Source organism: Paramacrobiotus metropolitanus, unplaced genomic scaffold (assembly GCF_019649055.1).
Source record: "Paramacrobiotus metropolitanus isolate TYO unplaced genomic scaffold, Prichtersi_v1.0 Parri_scaffold0000064, whole genome shotgun sequence".
Classification (NCBI taxonomy): domain Eukaryota; kingdom Metazoa; phylum Tardigrada; class Eutardigrada; order Parachela; family Macrobiotidae; genus Paramacrobiotus; species Paramacrobiotus metropolitanus.
Window position 1 is genome coordinate 533,331 of NW_026570284.1, and position 16,943 is coordinate 550,273.

General features: G+C 42.1%; 1 protein-coding gene and 1 non-coding gene across 10 annotated transcripts in view; one reads left to right on the plus strand and one right to left on the minus strand.

Annotated features, from left to right (window-relative positions):
• The first annotated feature begins 490 nt into the window (after positions 1-490).
• Trnat-cgu (transfer RNA threonine (anticodon CGU)) lies at positions 491-562 on the plus strand. The gene has a single exon. It is a non-coding gene; the product is annotated as a tRNA-Thr (tRNA).
• A 101-nt stretch (positions 563-663) lies between these two features.
• LOC129593956 (rap guanine nucleotide exchange factor 2-like) overlaps positions 664-16,943 on the minus strand; it is a 35,629-nt gene continuing 19,349 nt past the window's right edge. For 2 of the 9 annotated variants that reach the window (XM_055490488.1, XM_055490487.1), the window contains 12 exons: positions 11,256-11,331; positions 9,243-9,380; positions 8,221-8,406; positions 7,689-7,874; positions 7,343-7,488; positions 7,001-7,226; positions 6,265-6,429; positions 5,765-6,085; positions 4,375-4,799; positions 3,594-3,921; positions 1,852-3,289; positions 664-1,395 (listed from right to left, as the gene is read on the minus strand). In XM_055490488.1, the coding sequence (XP_055346463.1) occupies positions 953-1,395; positions 1,852-3,289; positions 3,594-3,921; positions 4,375-4,799; positions 5,765-6,085; positions 6,265-6,429; positions 7,001-7,226; positions 7,343-7,488; positions 7,689-7,874; positions 8,221-8,406; positions 9,243-9,380; positions 11,256-11,331 (4,078 nt within the window). In that variant the 3' untranslated portion in view covers positions 664-952. Of the gene's footprint in view, positions 1,396-1,851; positions 3,290-3,593; positions 3,922-4,374; positions 4,800-5,764; positions 6,086-6,264; positions 6,430-7,000; positions 7,227-7,342; positions 7,489-7,688; positions 7,875-8,220; positions 8,407-8,471; positions 8,696-9,242; positions 9,381-11,255; positions 11,332-11,471; positions 11,495-12,538; positions 12,831-12,893; positions 13,283-16,273; positions 16,848-16,943 lie in introns of those variants that run through there. The other 7 variants (XM_055490489.1, XM_055490490.1, XM_055490492.1 and 4 more) reach the window with 6 other exon arrangements.

Consider the following 16,943-nt stretch of genomic DNA (forward strand, 5'->3'; position numbering starts at 1 on the left):
TAATACAATATATACAATATATATATATATACAATATATATATGTAGTAGTATGTACCATATATATATACAATATATATATGGTCCGGGAAAAAGGGCGGAAACTGTAATGCTGTATGACTGGTCACCGGACAGCTGACCAGTACTGCGTACTGACCTAGTATGTGCTAGTATCAAGCCAGCCGGCAGCATACTTTATTTAGAAACCGTACTCCGTACGTACCGCTACCGAATATACTGTACTGCAGTACTGTAGATTGCGGTCGTCTTCATGTGTACGTACTGCATAAATTTATGCATACTGCATAAATTGCTGTCGTCTTCATAAATTTACGTACAAGCTGATGATTTTTTCAAAAAATCCAGTTTTGATGCATTTTCTATAAAATTGGGTTCTACTTTTTTGTTTTTTGCGTTATAACCATAACGATCAATGCCGAATCTGGGAAACGTTTCCTTCGGGTAACGCAGCAGCGTATGATAAGTCATTTGCCCCATTGGCTCAGTGGTAGAGCATTAGTCTCGTAAACTAAGGGTCCTGGGTTCAATTCCCAGATGGGGCTATTTTTTTCATTTTTAAAACGGTCAGGTGGATGATAATCAGTTAATCACGAACGAATTTAAAGGTTCATTATTTTTACTCGAGAAATGTTGTTTATTGATCGTTGAACTGAAGGAAAAGAACCTTTCTGACGGAGCGCAATATTATTTGTCCACAACAGACCGCCCATCAATGTCAGCAGTTTCCTTAAATCTCTAAACGTAATACTAAACTTTCGAGACTTGCAAAATACTATTAGACAGCACAAAAAACAACCAAAATTTACAGACATATACAATAGTAGGAAATCCTCATGTCTTAAAAACACTGAAAACTTCGCAAGAGAAAAACGTATACGGGCCAATTGTGCAGTTATACAAATACAACAAAACGACACACATAATCTATTCTTTCACACAGTGGAAGCCGTTCCATCATTATCACCCGTCACATCGATGAGAGGCGGCCGTCGCAGCGTCGACACCACAATATTATTCAGCAGCTGAGCACTGCCGCCCGGCGGCGGCGGCGCAGGAACACTGGAGGAATAGACCGTCGGCTTGCTGCGCGCCTGCGTGGCCGCTTCGTAATCCGGTGGGCGGGAGGCACGCGGACGAATATAGGACAGGCCATCGCGCGGCGGCAGCTGCGGCGGCAGCATGGCGTTCCGGCTGTTGCGGGCCGGGGGAATGGGAGGCGGTGCCGTCGTGGCGGACTGCAACGGCGGCGGGGAAGGAGGTCGGTTGAGGGAGGGGGAACTGTTCACGGAGCTCGGACAGCTGTCCAGGGAGCTGGAGGCTAAACCGGAATCGGCGACGGAATGACCGGCCACCGAGTCGGACGATGTTACGGATCCTGTAAGGAGATTTTTGTCATTATTAACTGAAAATACGAGAGCAAAACGACTCCTTTATCATAAACTTTATTATATCATATTTATCATAAACAGACATTAAGATGCAGCAGAAACAAAGTTTAAAAAATTAGGGGGAGATATACAGAAAGAAATGCTGAATTTCAGAAACTTTAATTTCAAATAGGGAAAATCGATTCACGACAATAAAAAGGCCGAGGAAAAACAACGGATTTTTATTGGATTAATTTTTATTGGATTAATTTTTATTGGGTTATTATATTACAGTAATCAACTTGCGAAATAATAAAGTTTTTAAGCAAAATAGAAAGCTTAATAATTAAAAAAAAAACAAAAAGCGGCCAACGAACCTAAAAGTAACAAGCCTAAAAATTTTGTTTAAATCATTTGTCAACTGTGCAACACCAAAGTACGGTGATTGAGTTATAATTTATTACCTGATTGCGATTTTCGCAGCGCCATTCCGCTGCCCACCAGCGCCGTGACACTGGAGCTCTCCACCGATAAATCCACCGGAATCATGGCCCCGTGCGCATACGGCGGCTTCAGAGTGTGCCCGAACGACACCATATCCGCCTGCATCCGCGCATGATAACCGCGGTTCATGGGCGGTTTGGGACTGGTGGCCGGCGATCGGCTGGGATGATGGTGTCCGCCGCCGCCACCGCCCGCGTTCCTCCCGTGATGTGTGCGCATTTTGGAGGAATCCGACAACGCCATCAACTTGCGCACCGCCTGCGGTGACTGCTGGCCGAACTTCGGTCCCACCGCAAAATGCATGGGTTCCGGCGCCGACGTCTGTCGTTTCACCACACTGGCCGTCGACGGTTCACACGCCAGCGATTTCTCCTGCAGCTCCGCTTCATTCTCCGTGATCTTCACGTTATTCCAATACTGTTTCACTTTGCGAACCATCTGCGCTTCCTCGTAGAGTTTCTTGGCTGAAACGCTCAACCCCACCGCGACCTTTTTCCGCGTCGGCAACGAGCGGGATCCGTGGGTTTTCTTGGCGGTGTGCGCGGTGCCCACCATCGTGTTGAAGGCGTGATTACGCGGCGCACACGCTCCGTCAAACACTTCATGGAGATCATAGGGAACGCTGGTGTAGGCTTTCAGCTGGCGGATTTCCTTGGAGATCATCCGCAGTTTCTCAAAATTAATCAGCTGCCCATCGCTGGTCTCGTTGCCTTCATGCAGGAACGTCAGATCCTTCCGGACAATCGGGTAGAACGGGATCAGCGGCGGCGTAGCTGACCATTTCAACAATAAATGCCGGTATTTCGACATATTCCGCGATGGATCCATGAGATTACTCAGCGTATCCCGTGTCTTCAGATGCTTCTGTGGCACCTTCTCCCAGGTGGATTTCAACCGGTACACACAGCCGTGACTCAGCCCGCTGAGAATGGCAAAACAGGAATTCAGATTCCGCGCTTCGTGGCAATATTTGGCGATCTTAATAAACAGCTTCAACAAGCGGGCCCGTTTGTTGATGTTGCTCTCCGAGCAGACTTCAGTCACCACCCAGAACATCTCCCGATTGACCACGCCTTCGAATTGCCGCAGGGTGCTGGGAGCGGATGGGGGAGAGTAGCGGCCAAAGAGATCGTCGATGAATTCCGTCGGCTCGATTTGTTTGAAGACGGAGAAATCCTGCAGCGTCAGCTGGGCGGCGATTTCATGGGCGTCCAACTGCAGCACTGAGATTTGTGATTCCCGCCAAATTTCCGGCGCCACGTCGTCGGCCACGAGGGTTTCTTGGAGGTGGAGATTCTTGAGGTAGATGCGCGCGTTTAGCGGCAGGGAATCCGCTAAGCCCTGCATTTCGTCCGGCAAGCGGCGCTGGATAATGACATTTTGTGCCTCCACCGATACCTGGCCACAAAATCGCAATTATAATTTTTAATGTACAGATAAGTTTAATGTATCAAGAAAAAGAACTAGGGCAATGAATTTTACTTGTAGCACGCGCCGATTATGAAAAATTCTCGTCAAAATCTGCCCAAAGGGCAGTTTTATCTTATACACACTATAATCACGGCCCACAAAAATCAAATGTAAGTTTTTAGTGTAAAGATAAATTTATTTTTCCAAGATAACGACTGATCATGACGAGTTAGCTTGCCGCACGTGCCGTCATAAAACAGCTCGTAAAAACCCGTAAAAAGTGCAGTTTTACCTGGTATAAACTATAATTATGGCTGGTTTCCGTGATGCCGAATTCGTTCAGCGCCAGCATCACAATTTCCCGCACTGTCGTCTCTTTATGGACCAGGAGATATTTGTAGATCTGATCGGGGCGATAAACTTTGATGACATGATCAGGAAATTCTTGGCTTGTGCTGCTAACCGTTTTCACGGTCACCACTTCTTCGTGCGGAGCGGCAGCCAATAAATCTGGATTACTCCGACTGTGCTGCAGTTTTCCCGATTTCGGGGCCGAAAGGGCGCCACCGGTGGGATCGGTGGATATCGCTTGATATGTAGTATTCTCTTCCATGTATTCCCTAAACCAAAATACCATTATTGTTTCTCCTCCTCTATAAATATTTATTTACTAATTATTTTTATTACATATTTTAACTGTTTATTCTTTTTTAATGTAACACAGGCTACGGTAAATCAGCAAGAACAGAGCCAATTAGTAAACTAGAAAACTTGTTATTTAAATAAATATATTTATCAAATCCAGCAAACATCCATTTTCGTGATGGATCAGGATCATTTCCAACCAGGCTTAAGCGGGAAAAATCCCCTGCACACATGTACCGATTTTTTAATCGGAGCAAACATTTATTATTAAATTGTTTTTCCATGGCAAACTGATCAAATAGTGTACTGATCGCGAAGTCTTTTTCTTTTGTTAATCTGTTTTTGTTATTCACGTGAACCTGGTTCTCTCCACCAACATTAAATAATCATTCGTACAGTGAAAAACATCCCGGTCGGTGCTATTTTACCTGGGCAAATCCCGGGAGATGATATTCATTTTCATTAGTGCCTTCCGTAATCCGGATTTCGGCCGGAGCGTCATGAAGCCTTTTTTCGTCTCCCCATTGGCATTTAACACCGGTTGTTGTTGCTGTGGCGGAGAGGGGGTTGCCGGCAGCACCAACAGCGCCGGCGACGTGGCCACATGCTCCAATTCCAGTCCATCCAGATCGCAACTGGAAAGCCGATTATGTGCGCCCACTACGACGACATCCGCTGACTGCTGGCTGCGATGATAACGGGAACGATGCCGCGGTGAGGCATCCGCCGGTGTTGACAGCATCTCCCGGTAGCCCAACAGATTACTCTTGACACTGATGCTGAGATGTGTGGCTTTCCGTAGCACTTCCAGTGCCCGGCTGTGGTTGATGTGCTCGAAGCGTACACCGTTCACCTGTACAGTACATATACCGTGTATAACATTTACCGTGTTAAGCCTGATTAATGGGATAAAAGCTTGACCACATTAGCCGCGTCTGATCCGTTATGATTACCGGCAGGCTGACCGGACTTATGGAAAATTACTGACGTCAGCTACCCACTTTGTCTCGGCTGTGGCGTGTTATACATTTCAATAAGCGCAAAAGTTCATTCGCTCCCGCGACTGTATCATTACGAAACTGACAACTCAAAATAGCTGTATTAAATGTTATTTGTTCCATCCGTTATTGGCCATTTAATAACAACATCCACGTAAACAACCGGCTGAGCAGTCTATTTTCGATGCTTACTACGCGCTAGGTTTCCGATAATGTAAAATGTATAAAAAGATTTTCAATTGCCTGGTACGTTTTCTCCACTTAACGACATTCTGCACCCTATTTAAATTTCAATTTTATGGATTTCTACGATTCCAGATGCCGCATTCGGTAGGAGTAGTGCCTCCGAGATTTGTGTTTTCTTCGTTATCTTTAAGCGCCCATAAAAGCTGTACCAATCATTCATTCCCAGGTTTAAATTCCAATGAACTTTACCTGGAATATTTACGGTTGCTTTTTCAATCGCAGTTATTTTTTAAAATCCGTTTACCCAGCACGTCAAAAAATTTTTTCAGCATCAAGGGTTTATTTATAAATAAATATAATTATATGTACAAAATCATTTGGATTAAATTCAGCACAAATCTTGCATATAATTGATAAATGGGAAATTTCGATGTTTACGTTTCCAGTGACGCCGATTATGGTCTTTCAGTACCAACAAATGCGTCAAGATTTTTTTCTGTATTCCCAGGTGTATTTATAAATAAAAATAAATATGTGTTACAAAATCATTTGGATTAAATTTAACACGATCTTCCAAATAAATGGAGAAGTTTTATTATTTACTGTTGCAATGACGCCGGTTACAGACACCAACCTGCAGAATTTGATCGCCTTTCCGCAGTCCCAATTCCTCTCCCTTACTGGCCTTCTTCACATCACAGACATAGATCCCAAACCCGCGATCCCATCCGCCCAGAATGGAGAAATTGAGACTCTCCTCGCGCGTACTCCTGGTCAGCGTGATATTCCGTGTCCGCGGCTTAACTTCAAAGGCCTTATGCAGCATCTTCAGCTGGGGGATTTTCTTATGAGATTCCAGGGAAAGTTGAAACCAATCCAGAAACCCGATCAGGTCCGGATGTGATTCAAAATCAATAAAATGACTGTTGACCCATAGCAGGACGATGCGGGTTGCCTGTGTGTCGATAAACCACAACCAATATAATACATACAGTACAACACAGCTTTTCGATAATGAGACATGTGTAATATTCGCAAAGCCACACACACAGGAAATGGACAGGACATTAAGACAGTAAATGACCCCTGTAATCTCTGTACAGTAGCTACACAGTGTCAGCGCGCCGCACTTACCCGATCACGCAGTAACGGGTCAGCATACCACTGCTTCAGCTGATCAGAGACTTCCGTTGGTGATGTCAAGAATGTCCGATACGTCAAGAGAAAATCCTCAATGTAGTACGGGTCGCTAACGGAATGCTCCTCCGCCAAATAATTAATCAGACGCTCGGCCGTCGCCTACAACATCCATTGTCTTTTACTGCACGCAACACTGCATATTACGGGAAATTAACTATTTTCTGGTATTTTCCGTCAGGATGACTAATTAAAAATGCATTGTTCCAAAAAGATTTCGTCGAGCATTATGCCCTGGCCAAGCACACACCAGATTAAATCATGCATAATGCATATTCTGTGATCGAAAAAATGCAAATAATTAAACTATCTTAAAAAATCCATCCGATAAAAAAATACTAAGTACACCACAATTTACTGAACAAGTACGTAAATACGTAAATAAATCATGAAAATAATTTTCAAGCCACGAATGTCGCGTCAAGAGAAAAGCGTGATGTTTAATGATTCTCTTTACAAGACAATTTAATTAATTAGTTAAACCATTAATCTACACATGTAAGCATTTGATGTAAACGAAACCGAACTAATCGTAAAAAGATGTTTCTTCAGCATCATAATCAAATAGAATTACCACGTCCGCACCGAAAAATCTTATTGAATACGTCAACATTCAATTAAACCATGAAAAATATTCACACAGCGCCCATTTCACACCCAACTGAAAGCATACCTTGATAACAACCGGCCCCCGTCTTCCGCTGGCGTCCAGTATCCGATTCTCCACCATCATCACCACCCGGCCCTCCTCATCCACAATCTTCCGCGTGAGATTCTCCGTCTGATTGAGGATATTGTAGTAATCTTGCTGGGCGACAATAATAAACTGGCAGTCCTCGGTTTTTGTTCGCATTATACCACGGTGATACAGTTTCTCCATGGTGGGCGTGATGCCGAAACTGTTTCCCATACAAATAGAACGCTGCGGTTTAATTTCAACCAACAAATCTCCGATTTCACTACACTTATGCAATAAAAATCTAAACCGATCAACTGTCAACAGGTCTCTGCTTACCTGTCGCCCACATTCAGCTCTTCAATTTCCCCATCGGGAAATTCAATTTGGACACTGCCGTTGATAATCACGGACCACGAGTCCAACTCTTCACCGTCACTCATCACAATACATCCCGCGTCTTTGACGTACGCGAACCGCATCACCTGACGAAGCGAAATCCCTTGTCAATTACGCATACGACGCGCGCAAACATTTCATGGTCAATTATAATTAAATCAGCCAATATCTAACTGAATTAAATTAGCTCAGACATGATATCTCAATACACTTCAAGCGCACTGACGACTAGAAATAATCGAATTAATTCCCCTGTAAAACAGATAAAGCAGTTAGGTAAATTTACCTGGCACAATAGGCGCTTAATACTCTGTGTATAGCTGGCGAATGCCGGCAGACGCTGCATAAAATCCAATAAATATTCAATTTCATCTTCACTCCGATCCAGCGGATCTTTATCCAGGAATTCCCGGACCGTATCGCGGAATGTACACGATGACGCCGATATGGATTCCTCCCCATCCGGCATGTCCTTTTTGGTTAACATTCAATACAAAAAACCCGTATAAATTTCCGGAAACAATGCGTCGCCAAAAAAAAACAGTTATCGATGCGTCAATATCCCATTTAAAGTGCAACAACACTTAAAAACACCAGTCAGTGTACCGCATATGAAAAAACCGTGGACGGGAAAAAACTCTGCAACGCGTTCTATTTTCGATATGCAAATCATGTCGGCAATGAAATATTAGCACTTAGTCAGTCACGACAAGACAGTGAAGACAAACCGCCAAAATCCAGCGGCATTACTCACACCCGGCGCGAGCAATAATGCAATAAAGAGGGCAAAAATGTGCCGGCTGCGTTTCTAGATGTACCTCGATCAGATCAACTTCATCCTCCGAGTCGGTCTCCGCCATGGAATCATGCCGGTGACTAATAGGCAAATCGGATGCGGCACTGTAGGCGCCGCTGCTCGTATCGCTTCCGTGGGATAGCCGGTCGCAGGGAAGATTGGAGGAGGAGGCGGACGACAGTAGATCCCGCTCCCGCTCACCACCCATCTACCAATTAATGCCCCATTCATACACGCGCGTATGCAAGAAAACCGTTACATACACACACAGACCCAATGATGGATGATTGTTGGCCAGTGTACAAAAGTCATCATATTCAATTCCTGACAACCGGCACCAATAACTCCCGATGTCTTACAAGGAAAATTCAATTCTCTTTCGTCCAGTGCAATCTGACCGACTTTGATACTATGCAACACTATGCTACGCCAATTTCGAAAATATCGATTCAAGCGGAAACGCTCACTTGGAAATAATAAATTAAAAATAATTCCTCCAAATACCTCATGAATCCCAAAACGTTAACAAATTTAAACAGCAAAGACTAAGCGATGAATCGATAAAAATAATATTAAATTTTCAAAAGATGAATCTGTCTCATCTTAAGATCTCATCTTATAGTCATACCCGTATAATGTATGCAATCAACCACTCAGCAATTTTCTTATCATAATTTACCGAAATTCCGCTGCTAATACGTATACCAGTAAATCAGCCGAATCAAAATGTATACACCTGCCCACGTTATTCGTCCTAACAAGCTAATCGCTACAAACGATAGCCGATTATCAGACACACACACTTCTCCAAGCAATTAGCTAACATTCCCGGCAAAGCTAACTGGTAAAGAAAACTGTTACTGTATCATGTTGTCTCAAGACTCGCGTCACTATCAGGCCTAATCTGTTTCCCCGCCGAACCGAGCAGCACTCAAATCCGCATATAAACAGTAAAAACATCATCCATCCATCATAGGATACCCGAAAAGGCCCGCACAAGAGCCCTCCTGACATGTACTCTCCCATCCGATTAAAGACACTTACGGGTACGCTGTTGTCGCTGAGCAGACGTTCCCGCGTCTTGACACGGACCGGCGCCGTCGTCATCGGGCCAGTGCCTCCCGCGGTGGTGGTGCTGGTGGTGTTCCGGTGACGAACCATGGCCACATCCGGATAATCAATCTGTACATATAACAAAGTACTTCACGTTAATTCTTCCGCTTTTTTTCACGGTAAACCGGGAATTTATTCCCCACTTGACGGGAGCAACAGGAACCAATTGAGAGAAAAATACCAAGAATCATTAGAAAATACACACGACCCGGCGTTGTCACATCTGTTCGATGCTAATCTCAATCTGCCACAATTTCCGGCGGATCGCAGACATGCGGCGCTAGTACAACAGTCCGCGCTGTTTAACCGCTGGTGTTTGCCGTTCACGGCAAGTTTATTGACAATTAAAAAAGGGCATGCCGCACCGATGAATCAAAGTCTAGGAAGAAAGCTCGGCAAAATTTATGAATGGTTTTCGCTGAAGCACATGCCTGTATTGTAGAACTTTGTACCGCTAATTACGTATAAACGCACCCTTAACTTGCCGGTTGAGTTCGTAGAAGAAATCGTCTCCATCAAAGAAACGATGCACATAATCAGACGATTAACCTGTATAAATCTGACTATTCCACAAAGCTGTATTTTGACAAAAACCGCAGTGCTTGAACGAAAGTCAACACCAAAACATTAAGGTATCTGTTAAGTATTACTTACTTTAAAAGAAATAATAATAATTTATTAAGACACGTATCAAAAAATGGTATTATTAAAGGTATTAAGGTATTATTAAAGCTTTGATTTACAAGAATAGTAACCTTAAGGTATTCATACGAAACTGTAGTACAAAGATTTTCACAAGGCACACGCTCATTACTTCCAGTCTAATCAACAGCAAAACCAATTTTGTTGACAAAATCTTGACAAAATAACAGACAGACAAGTCGAACACACTTGACATAAATATCAAAATAAATTCAGTTATGCGTAAAAAAATGGTGCCGTACCCTCGGTTGAATCGGTTCGCACTGTACACAACGAAATCGAAGGCAATCCACTGTAAAGCTACGTCGAATTAATCTTGCGGAAGATGCAATTACAATATGATCAAGTAGCGGAACAAAGTGGATTACGGACAAAATTGTCTGCAACGCTTGCAACCTACTAATTAATATTATCATTTGCCATCACTGCCAGCATGGAGCGTCTATAACCATTTACATTTATTGCTTTTTTCCTCATCATCACGTACAGTCCGCTGGTTTGGGCGATCGGCATCGCTCAGACAAATGAAAGTAAACACAAAAAGCGGCGCAATCAGAAATGACCAGGCAAGATGCTGCACAAAGTGTATAAGCAGCAAATAAAAACACACGTCGTGACCACTGATCAAAAGGCTCTGTCTTCGGTTAAAGATGATAACATACAATTAACATTACAGCACCTGTTGTTGTTGTCTGAAGAGAATCAAAGTGGATCACTGAGTAGCTATCGGTTTTTTCTCTCCCTTGGCGGCTTTTCTGCACAAAAGCCTCATTCATGGCCATTACATGCCGCTAATCTAAGTTCTGGCCTAATTACTGGATTGGCACAAAATGATCAAATGATCGTATTCAAAAGGAGAAAGTTGGAGATAAAACACCTGCGTACAACAGCGCATCTTTTAATCTCAGTAAATTTCCGATTCAAAATCGATACGCTTAGGAAAAAATTAGGTTATCGAACTTTCTACAGATATATTTCGTACGTTCTCGCGTTTCCCTAATTATGTAGTTAAAGATTCATTCGAAAATCTTCATCAAAGCATTTTTTGCCGCTAGTGTATTATTCTGAAATTAAACCGTCCTTCAAAATTTAACATAAAAAATATTTAACTGTTTAGCACAGAGCAAGCAACTTCCGTATTCAAAATTATAAATTAATCAACAATCCAGTAAGTTCGAAAAAAATCTACTACTACGATTTGCAGTGTTTTCGCATTGCTGCTATAACTTGCGAAGCACGTACCGCTATAATTTCCGATGGCTCCAGCACAAGGCATTCATCGGTCCGTACCGTGGTATTTCCGTAGCGTTTACCGAAACTGCAGAGAAAAAAGCAAACGCACAATTATTTTACCATCGGGAACAGAACGCTGGCAACACACGGACAAGAGAGTCCGTATGGGAATCGACTCCAACGATTAAAGTTGCTCAACAGAATTTAACGTTTGATTACACACACATTTCCATGTTCGCATTTTTATCGGCACGTTCTTTGCCATTTTATTACCGTGTGACAAGATAGAGAGAAACGGGAGGGGAGAATCCAGCCGAAATGGATCTCCATGCATACAAGAGAGTGTATCCTACATCCGCCGTTACAGGGCTCACTATACTCTCTTTTATGCACTTATCAGAAACAAACACACCAAGTTCAACAACGTAAATTCCAATGGCCCATAAAAAGGACAGTTAAACCACTAGAAAAATATCCCGGATCATCTCTGGCTGGTTACTATCATTTGAACCTTTTCCAGTGGTTAAATAAAACATCTCCCAAAAGACACGCATCCGGATTGTTACTCAACTCCGAAATCGCTTGAAAACACTTTTTACAGTCAGCTATGTAAATAATATGACAATCACAAAACATTTAAGGAACAACACTATTTTCTTAAAAAAAAGTGAATTATGTGAGAAACTTCCTGGATATGCTCACATAAAAAAAGAAAAAAAATGTTCAAAAGTTAAACAAAAATTTCATACTCGTAATTTATAATAAGCACAGATATACTTGCAAGCGCAAGTAGTTCTGGGTTCATAATGAAATCGTAAATCAAAAATGCAAAGGTGTATCACAACAAAAGAAACACCGGTAAACATGAAACTCACGTACCGCGCAAATCGTAAAAGCGAAAACTTCATTAGTGTGTTGAACCGATAAATATCAAATATGCATTTTCAAAAACATAGAACATAATTATGATCCCCAAAATAATCAAACGAGGTGTTGTACAAAAGGTTCTAGAAATGTAAATAGTCGCTTTGCGGTGGATTTCCAATTTTAGTCCTCAATGAGTCAACGGACAAAATTTGTCGTTAAAATGCCAAGTCTATTTAGATTAGCAAATTACAGCAGTTCACGGATACAAGTAACATGGCAAGCGTCAACGATCCTCCAAACACCTGTTGCGCAAACGCGACATATCGGAAAACTGCGCGGAAATGAAACCACAAAAACCACCATTTTTAGCACAGGGTTTTCATCAATCCCAAACGATATCTGATTGTTAAGCGGGCATGTAATACCTTTTCCTCCATGAATTTGCATATCAATACGCAACACTCAAAAAATTCCCTTTTTTGTAATCCATACGAAACGAAAAAGCGATCTGCAGGCAAATGCCGCACAAATTAAATCAAAATAATCAGTTATCCAAAATTTTCATGAAGCGCGGTGCAAAAAAATTCCAAATCACCCCCGAAGCCGGATAATTATCGAAACTACACTGATTAAACCGTCGACAACGTCTGCAGCGATTCTCAGTAACACACATCATCCACCCCAATTTTCCTTTCAATCACCACCGATAAAATTCAGCTGTATACCGGTTCACTGTAATAACACGCGATGCAATCTTGAGAGAATCTCACTCAATCTCACCGGTGAAAAGACGCTCACAGATGCAAGTCAAAAGAAACACGGTTGTCTCAGTTTCCCTCCTCAACTACCAACCAGTAGCTCATGCTGACCAATTGCACCAAATGGTCATTTGCAAACCATTCGGCGCTACGCCCGCCTCCAATGGGGCTTCAACGAAAAATCTTGTTTGCCAAAGCATGAAACATTTTTATGCGCGACCACGGTGGGCAATGAAGTAGCGGGGCAAGAGAAAAAAACAACATGCACAGAGAGACCGTTCATCTAAAAAGAATAAGATTATCAGGCAACCTTGTCATTCAAGGCCGAGTTGCTGAAACACTGCTCCATCTTCTATGCGCCTTATTACCGCACATCGACACACGAACGCACAGCGAGCGACTCATCTCATTTTTTTTCTCTATCATGCTGCAAACGCCGTAATCACTTCTCCACTCTGGGCAATATTTGCGCTTCTGCCATAATTGCTACCAGCTAATTGCCAGCTGATGAACATGATGTAGCACGAGCAATCTACCTGTCATCAGCAATTAATTTCTCTTCTTTTTTCTTCGCAGGCCGGAAATAATCACTCCGGATATCGTCAAAAAATTTACTGAAACCGAAACCGCACAAATTTTCTTCCGGTGTATCATCTCCTTATTTGCAGCATTATTTTTAAAACAAAAAATTTATCTGCATTCCGGGACTTTGCAAAAAATGTGCTGAACACGAGTTCATCACGCACATGTGTTGTGTTTTGTTGGCGTGTGTTGTGCATTCCAAACGTCAGCGGCAAGAGGCACGCCGAATGAATGACCACTTCGTATTATTCGATCAAACTACTCCATCACCAAAATGTAACATCCGATACCATCGTCCGAATGAGTACTCCAGCCGTAAACTTCTCGGTTCCGCCAACTGTGCCGAACGTTTTCCAAAGTGCAACTTGCGTGCAACGGGTTATCGCTTTTCCTTTTAGCTGACACAATGCACGTGCTAGTCATCTCTGTCGCGCTTCGTCTACGCCGAAATATCCTTGTGATTAATCTAAGGTGGTGGCGGAATGTATACGCATTACAAATACACAAAAAATTACTTTACAGTTTTTCCTTCCCTTTGGTGAATCACGCGATATTAATGGCTTTAACAAAAATGCGCAGTATACAGACGAAATCATGTGTGTCAATAATGCAATTATTTTCATATCACCAAAAATATTTTGCATTTTTCCGTGTGCGTAAACGCGGGTGACTAGAGTTTCCTGCGTTCGATCGTTCGTTGACTATATACGCCAGTACAAAATCAAACCCAAGGTCCCCAACAAAAACTCTGAGAATTATGGAAATATACGGAGGCCAACAGTTGTGGGAAAGGATAGACAGATCAAATAAATACAAACGGAAACTCTTGACAGTTTAAAACAAGTTGGCCACCGCTAGAAAATTATCAAACATGGATAAAAGCACACACACGTATGCTGCAACACTTATAATACTATTTCCGACCTGTTTGCAACTGTTGTGTAGATTCCCACAGGTAACATGATTTTCGCACGCTGTACAACCAATTATCCATCAAACTCGATCAAACAGTTGCTCATCCAAGGAAAAACAATACACGAATGGCGAAAGATAACAACGCAGTGGCCTAATGGCTATACAACTTTCTATACACTGTCCACTTTTCGAAAATTGAATAAACTAATATGAACTACTGGTTTCCAGTGCTACAAAGACTAAATGCAATATTTGCTTAGTCCAACGCTTTTCCTACAACGGCTGAAACATTATACACAGTATAGTGAAAATGGCAACAACAGCGGCCCCAAAAGCGAATTACTACCCCAAGAAAAGGCATTCAAGAGATTTGTCGCCGGTGATGGGCATTGACGCTGTCAGACATCGAGATGGATAATTACTGCGCCTTGGCCAATTTGGCCAGAGTGGATATTCATTAGCGCTCTAGCGCTATGTGTCTTGCAAAGGCTCTTCTCTCCTTCCTGCCAATATTCTCTTCCTTTCTATATATCCACTGGTCAATCTTAATTGTAGTGCAACGACTTTCCTACTCGGTCAAGCGATGAGGGATGATGTGTGTCCCTAAATATTCTTCCCCATACGATCGTAGATTTTATTGAAATTACATCCCGCTGTTTTATATGCACTGGACACATCATATCGCAGGTGATGAGATTTTCACAAGAAATTCCCAGAATCTCCAATCTATTCCGCAGTGATACTAACACATGGGCGTATCAGTATCTGCAGAACTGCTCAAAATACTGCATTTTTTAGCAACAATAATATTCTTACCACAACTTTCTTCTGGATTTTCAAAATAAGACACACATATAAATCAATAAAACAGAAATATAGATAAAAATTCAATACTGCTTAAAAATTAAATCTTGAGGAATTATAGACAAAAATGCAAGAAATTCAACAGGAACTAACAACTGTGCTGGTCGAGTATTCAAAGAATCAAAAGTGCCGTATTGCTAGCACCACTACGAATTCGTTCATTGGCAGTGTATCAACAGATAATATTTCCGATGGTCACTTATGATTAATTCATGATTCTAAACGTTGTCGATGACCATCGATGCCCCTCTAATAAACTCTTTGCCAACGTGGTTCACAACGCCCACGCCCCCATTCCAGTTGGCACTTTGTGAAAAATCTGCACTTTTACAGTCAATAATCCGCTGTATGCCTGTTTGCAACAAGTCTTCATAATATCCTGTCGGCAGTTTTGATTTTCTCACTTGGCAAAGTCGTTTACACTATAAAATGATTACCCAGCAGTTTTATAATCCATATTTCCCTACACTTTGCAAATTTAATATTCATCTACCTGCAATAAACCAGCGATCACTGCTGACCTGTGTACCTGTCGGCTGAGCAGTTAGTAAATACCAAAATGCCTGGAATTTATACGCTTCCTTGTCAAAATTTCGGGAATTTCGAAGTAGTGCTGGGCAGTATCAAATATTCAATTCATTGACTAAAATATGGCTCGCGTAAATGGCAGAGTATTTCCGGAAACGAGACAAAAACGCACAGCCGATGACAATAATCAACCACTAAATGGAGCAGTAAAATTATTCATCGCACCGCAATAAGGGAAAACGCACAACTGGATCCAACAACAGCAAAAGAACAACGGGAAATCGATCTCTGCAGCGTGAATCATGGCCAAGACAAACAAACACAACGCGTTTTACGGTGGCATTGCACAATTTATGACGAAAACCATAAAATCTAAATACGTACATAAGTACTGTACATATGCAACGATACTTAAATACCATTGGATTCTTGTAATTTGGCTTAGTTCTTGTAAACTGTGAGACTTGTTATTTTGCTCACACACTATTTTGCACAATTATCGGCTACGCATACCAGAAGCACAATGTCCCAAGGCATCAGGAAGCATTCCACAAAAAATCCAACAATCCGAAATTAAGTTAAATGATATACCAAATCCGGTAAATAAAAAACTGAATATATTTTGCCAAATGAAACCACTTGAAAAATACCGAATAGTTTTCTTACACATGTATCAAAATACTCAGCAGATTACGACGTTTACATTTCAGCGTCGTGAATAAATGATCTTCGACCACTACAACAATAGGTAACTGCGACTGCGAACCAGTCGACAAGGGAAAAAAACTGCCAACGCTGTCAAAATTTCCGTATCAGTACAAAAATCATCGCGCGAATTTTGTACAATCGCAGCGCGTAAGATTGTACCGGTGGTGTTTCCATGCACACACATAACGTAATTCAGCAAAAACCAACACCACACAAGAGCCGAAAACGGAAATGCTTGCAGGGTTCGGCACGGTGTGTCACAAACAGTGTCAACAAGAAAATTACACAATTATCACCAAAGCAAAACGATGCAAAATTCCGCCTGACAACAATCATTAATAAGCCGCAAAAATGCCTATCTTTGCCGTGAGCACAAAGAAACGGAAATACATATGCGCTGAAAATAACCACAAAATGTGATCGTACTAACGGTATCGATGTCTATCTATCACAGGGAAATAAATACAAATTCCTG